Below are 6,876 nucleotides of genomic sequence, written 5' to 3'. Positions count from 1 at the left end.
AAATAAATATCTGCAAAGGGATTGACTCATTATATGCTGTACTCAATTTGAATCAGGCTTGCAATAGATTTACTGGAAAGGTAGCATAGTGACCAAGTAATGAGTGCCATTGTTGTGCAATACTGTAGTCCAACCTCCCTAAAATTTTGTACATCCTTTCCATGTTTTCATGGTGATTGCCTAAAAATTTATCGAGCTTTCACCCATGTAAGTTTTATATTAAATGATCTCAATACAAAGTGTAACTGATGTTATTGGTACTAAGCATTGTAAAAGTTGGCATAGTTTCAAAAATGAAAAAATACTGACAAGTCGGCTAAGCCAAAGCAGATATTAGTACTTGTTACTGCATGCTGACTAGGTCTTTGAGGTCACAATGCCAGCTGTAGCACAGAAACTAAAGCTCGGCTGAGTTCAATCCAGACTGACATTGGTCAGTAGTGGAGATAAAATCACATGGGATGTGGACTGAAATGCCCCTGATCACGGGCTTCCGCAACTGTTATTCAGAGACAGGCATCAACATCAGACAATGAGACACCAAAGCATCAAATTATCCTTTTTTGCTGACACTAGATGCCATTAATGTACAGTACAATAAACATCACACTTACTGTAGTTCTACATTTGCCTTGGGTTATTTATTTTGTCTAGATGTGCCCTGGATGCCATTATCTGAAATAAATGCAATTATAAACTAACTTTATAGGCTTTGGGACACTTAAAAAAATTGCTGAGCTCAATCAGCGGAAATGAAAACATAAGCAAAATGAATGGATGTAAACCCTAACTGGCTGACGTTTTGGGTCTATTGATCAAAGTTATGCATGGTTTATACAACATTTACTGAAGATTTACATGTTTTCTTCTATTTGTATCTTAGGTGAAAAATGTGTAAATCTTGGATGAAAGTTTTATAAAACTGGGTAAATGCATTAATAAATAGACCCCTTGGTTTGCTAAAGCTATTTATTTTACAGGCAGTTCCGCTATAGGCTCAATCATGGTTTGAACCTCTCCCAGGTTGAGGTTGGGAGCCATTTTTTGCATTCTGCTGCGGGAGATTGTAGTGTGGTTCCTAAAAGCAACAGATCTCTTTTGGTCACATGTTTGTTTATTAAGTATTTGTGCTGCATCTGCATGCAAATCTGGTTACTTGCAGTTTAGTTTGCGGCTTCAGGATGCAAAGCAGCAATTTGGTGAGCACCTGGGAGCTGCAGGTGTAAAGGGGTTCTGGAAGACTCTTTGCATCCCCCCTCTGTCTACATGCAATCTGGTAACAGCTGCATGGCATTTCTCAGGGCAAGTTTCTTGATGGTGACAATAGTGGATTCTGCATATTCTGTATTGAAATGGCCATTTTTTTAGCCTTTATCAAATGCCCTTTAAAAACCCCACAATGCAAGCACACATTTTATCATTATTGTCTTTAAGCTCCAGTCAAATAACTTTGTCTGCACCAAGATGATGTTATCAGCCTTCTGCAGGCAGGAGGCAGCCTATATATTTCATATGGTGACAATATAATCATATTGTAACTTTAAGGAAAGTCACAAATTGGGACACTGCAGCAAGGTGGGATCCATGTTGGTTTTCCAAAATATGTAAAGCAGATGATTAGTATCTGGCCTCCCTATCCTTCCTATGTCCAGGATGTGGGAGGTACATGGGTCAATCAAGGGGGCTCCGGACTTCAAATATTGTGGAAGATGGGAGAAGATGGAACACAAAGAGGAGCCCTGCCATTCCATGCTGGAGGGAGTCTCCAATAAATGTCATAATTACCAAATACAATCAAATTTTGATCCAAAATACCATTAAAGGAAAATCATATAGTGTATGCCTAGCAGTAGAGTTCCCCTTACTTCATGTTCTGCTGAAAGCAGATTTTTCTAAGTTGCAACAGGGACAAAGGCTGAAATATACTTGTGACTGTGATTTTACCTCTTCCCACCTCTATTCAAAGCTAAAAAAAAGTGTGGTTGGACATAAACTTTTAATCCATCATCAAATACTCTCACAATTTGGAATTACTGTATACATGCATGTTCAATGTCATTGAAAGTACTAAAGCCACATCACAGCAGGGCAATTTTTGCAATGCCTGCCTATGTATTATTTTGATGAGAGGTTTCCTTTTATTCCAGAGCTCCTGTTTGAATGCAACAATATGCAGGTGCTGCTGATAGGAGCTATGAAGGATTGCAACAACTAAAAGTAAACATTTTTGATATAGGTGATGCCTGGTAGAATTAAAAATGATTTTCCATCATTCCTGAATATATCCTGTTCACCTTGGAGTTTGAAGTGTTCCTATCCCTCTTTGCAAGTGTTTCCCCTTTATCCTTGAAAATGTCCTCTCCATTATTGCAAGTGTTCCCCTCTATCTTTGTATATGTTCCCCTCCACCATTGCAAGTGTTCCCCTCCATCCTTGTGAATGTTCCCCTCTATCTTTGTGAATGTTCCCCTCCGCCTCTGTATTTCCCACCATCTTTGCATTTCCCAGCTCTTTTCGTTTCTTTAAATATAAACATAAAATGAAATGAAAATAAAAAGAACAAACTCCCTGTCCTGGTGCATAGCCAGGAATTCCAGCACAGCTATCTCATCAATAGAGATATATTACAGTCAGCTTGTTTATTTCTCCAGCAGAAGCTGACATACCAACTTTGGTTGCCCTGACCCTATAATCTCTCTGATCACTGCAGTCCTGATTAGGGTTCACCCTGATGGTTAATAATCCCAAAGCATTAGCTTTGATATCCCCAAGTGATGAACTTGTTACATATTACCAGCTAGGATCAGGGTGTTGCTGCAAAATCCTGTGCAGGGGATCTGATTGATTAAATCATAAATACAACTGTCAAAAAAAGCCTTGGAAATCCTCCACACTGTACACTGAAGACAGCACACCATGGCACAAAAAGTGCCAGCCAGCTCACAGTTAACACATTCAAATGATGGGCAAGCCCAGTGTCCAATGCCAGAGAACCTAGGGCATTTTGAAAGGAGGAGAACCAATAAGAATCATGGGAAGGAGGGACTTGTAATGCTGGAGAGCTTTTTTTTCTTCATCATTTTACCTTTTTTAGTTTAGTAAATGACTGCAGTAAGGAATATGCTAAGAAGTGCTGCCTTCTCCTGGCTTAGCATGGGGCAAGAAGCAACCACCAACAGGCTATGCCCCCAATGATCTGTGCACATAGGATGCCCCAAGACTGTGAAACTTAAAGGCAGAGCTTGCTATTGACTTTGCAATGGGACAGACACACAGCAGAGGAAGGCTGGAGAAGTCTTGGGGTAATTAGGGGTGACAGATCTGGAGGGGCCCCCTTTATACCCCCCAGCACACAACCTTGTCTGCTGATACTTTTGCATGGGATGTCAGAGAGCTGTAGCTTGGTGCTGATTTGCTCCTATGACTTGCTTGTGTTGGCAGAGCCCCGGTCACTTTGTATGGGCAGGACACTGACTTGCGCTCCAGTAAGAGGGAGAAGCTGTCCTTGGTGCTGAACGATCCTGGACTGCCTGCGATCCCTGCTCTCTGCTGCTGCCATCCGAGCTCCAGCACTTTTCTCCCTGGACACAGAGCCGCGGCACGGGAAGCCATGTGCAGCCTCAGTGCCCTGGGCATCTACCTATGGGAGACCCTGCTATTCTTCAGGTAATGCTGATTTCCCCATTGATGGCAGGGATTTAGGATCCTAATTGGTGATGAGAGATTATAGCTGCTTGTTTAATCCCAGACAGTGTGTGATGTGTAAGCTTTACCGAACACTTTGTACGATCAGTGCTGCAAAATCTCCAACCGCAGTGCTGATGAAAACACCATAGGCTGCCGGCAGGAGGGCGGCCACTAGTGGAAGACTGCGGCTACTGCACCTTAGCCTGCTGCTGTCTCGTTTTTTCTCCTTTTTTATTTTGCACGATGTCCGCTTAGCATGCTTTATAGAATATTAATATTACATGGAGGCATAATCAGGCGTACATACCATGCATCTGACATGCCATAAAAAAGATAAATTAACTCAGTGGGCAAGGTAACCTTCAGCTTCATGTTGTTGCTTAGATTTTTTTTGGCATCAGTCCCCTTACCCTAGACAAGCAAAAATACTCAAAGCCAATTTATTACCCTATCCATATTTTTTATTTAACGCAAATGACCATTTTTATTTTTTATTTTTTTGCAGTTTGCGCACCGTCGTCATTTTGATGTTATCATTTATTGTTATGATTGCGGTGTTTTGTGCTGCGTCCTATGGTAAATCTATAAAAGCTTTTACGAATGAAATAAGCGACGCAGTAGTGAAATTCCAGTGGGTCGTTAATCACGTTTGTCAGAGTTAAGTCATCGTCCGACTGGAGCCAGATTCAATCTCTTCCATTTGTTTTGTGCTGATAGGTGATCTTTTTTTTTTGCCTTTTTAGAAAGTATAGATGACCTTAGGAAAGGAAAAAGAAAAGGTTGAGGGTTTGCTAATAGGCTCCAGATTTTTTTTAAAATGACAATCTGCAGAGTGATCAATATATGACTTGGGGTGTTTCTTAAGCAATGCTTTATCATAAATCATAATTAGGAGGACCGGTAACAAATATCATGCGTTGGTCAGAATTTTTCTTTTTGTTTTAGGTTTAGGTAAAGCAGTTTGAACAGTTTTTTGTGAAAATATTGCACTATTACTACATAGAGGCCCTAAGACTGCTAAAAAAACATGATAAAGCTTAGTAAGGTAATAAGAAAAATGGGAGCGATTATTTTAGTTACTTGGTATACGGTGATCAGGGTCCTTCTGTTTACAGGTTTACTGTATCTATACATCACCTTGATGGTACGTTACTCATTACAAATAGGTTGCACGTACATCTCTGTACACAGAACTTGTAGGCCTTGTCCATACAACTAGCTGACGTTGGATTATCCTAGTACGTGCCCCATAGGAATGTCATGTGCACACTGCGGTAGCTGTTGCAGGTGTAATAGATCCCCACAGTCGTCATATTTATTAGGCAGTTTAGGATTTGCATATACATAGAAACAAGCAACAAACCAATAGCTTCTAACTTGACTTTCACAGATTTGTCAGAGTATGTTTATTAAAAGTTATCCATCCACAAAAAAGCTTATTCATCACATTTGAATAATGAAGATTTTATATATATTTCCATATAACTCCAATGCAAGTTTCCAGCCTGGGTGATTTACCTTGTACACAATTATACTGCTTTTAAAATATTTTCCTGATATCTGTGAGCTTTGAGCTGTATGGAGGTCTAGGAACTGGTAGAGTTTAAAAAATGTAAAACAAGAAAAAAGTGACTTTACCAGGGTCCTTTATGTATGGAAACAATTTTTACACAAAATTCAACAATTTTATTAAAAAAATTATGAAGTGCAATATGTGAAGTGCAATATGTAAAACAAATTTGCCAACAATTACCACATTACAATGAAACAACTTCATTGTACATCCATATTTTTAGAGTCCCATTGGGCTTACTGAATTTATAAGGCCAACCAGAGTTCAGGGAAGGAAAGCCCAATAGGCCCATATGATTAACTCGATATGTTTTGTTGAAGACACTTTATCAAAAGGTGGAAAAAAGTGGATCTAAAAAACGTACATATGTATAAACAGTGTGTATATTACAAATACCAAAATATATTGACATTATAATATTGATATACATTCATTCACAACAATTCAAATAGGGTACAAACATAACTATACAACAACACATCCTAGTAGAACCTTTGTTTTTAGATTGGGCAATCAATATGTCCCAAAGGGTGCCACGGAGGGAGCAGTAGCAGGCAATGCCCAGAAGAAAAAGATCCACTTGTTGAACCAGGTCATAGTGGCAAGATTTGGCCCTTCAGTTGTCCTGGCCTAGGAACCTGCCAATAACAGCCATAGACCAAAAATGTATGAGAGATGTCAAGATTGACTTTCACCTGCTTGCCTACAAAATTTATAGTCTAAAATTTGGTATTGAAATGTTGATGATTGCCCTTAGCAGTAAGTGTGTAGTCATTGTTGTCAGTTGAAAGGGTCTGTCCATGTTTGGCCTGCTTTAGGTGAACTAAAAGACATAAACATCTACATTCATTTGAAAACAAATAACATAGATGGCCATATGTTCGTCATGTTCCACCAAAAGTAAAGCCTTCATCCCAGAATCCTAAACCCTCACATGATTAAGAAGAGTGCTAAAACTTGATAAAGTCTATTTACTCCAACAGAGGACAACATCCATTCAGATATCCAAAGGCAATAGGTACTTCCTGAACCAACAATCTCATTGTTAAAAGTTACAAAGCAATTAGCTAACTCAAGCAGAAAACATAAAAAGTACCTTGAAAAACCCGGTGTTTACACTCATTAAAAAAAATGCTTGGTGTTTTATGCTGACATTTTTGTGCGAAGAAGGCCTAAATGCCAACTGGTTGCATTCTAAATATTACTAAACAGAAAGTCAACTTTAAAATTTTAAATGATTTTACCCTTTAAACTACTCTCGGTTTAAATCTATTTAGTTGTTTAAGTTCTTTTTCAATTTAATTAGGAACGATTGTACAAAATAATTAAGTTTTGTTTTGGCACCCATAGGGCCTGATTTATTAAAGTTCTCCAAGGCTGGAGAGGATACACATTCATCAGTGAACCTAAGTGATCCAGCAAACCTGAAATGGAATTCCTAAAGGTCATTTGGTTTTTGTTAGCAAACGTTTTCAATCCTAGACCAAATGCTGGATCACCTAGGTTAACTAATGAAAGTGTATCTTCTCCAGGTTTGGAGAGATTTAATAAATCGGGCCCATAGACTGGAGACAACAATCTGTTGTTGGGAAAAGATAACTCTTCTACTGATACAT

The 6,876-nt window shown here is 39.0% G+C and overlaps 1 protein-coding gene across 1 annotated transcript in view; it reads left to right on the top strand.

Moving 5' to 3' along the window:
• The first annotated feature begins 3,156 nt into the window (after positions 1-3,156).
• The window catches only part of GLRA1 (glycine receptor alpha 1), a 90,752-nt gene continuing 87,032 nt past the window's right edge, over positions 3,157-6,876 (top strand). The window contains exon 1 of the mRNA XM_072400454.1: positions 3,157-3,666. Within this exon, the coding sequence (XP_072256555.1) occupies positions 3,611-3,666 (56 nt within the window). The 5' untranslated portion in view covers positions 3,157-3,610. The remainder of the gene's footprint in view (positions 3,667-6,876) is intronic.

The sequence above is a fragment of the Pyxicephalus adspersus genome, chromosome 2 (genome assembly GCF_032062135.1).
Source record: "Pyxicephalus adspersus chromosome 2, UCB_Pads_2.0, whole genome shotgun sequence".
NCBI lineage: Eukaryota > Metazoa > Chordata > Amphibia > Anura > Pyxicephalidae > Pyxicephalus > Pyxicephalus adspersus.
Note: the sequence above shows the minus strand (reverse complement) of the source record. Positions and strands in the feature narration are given on the sequence as shown.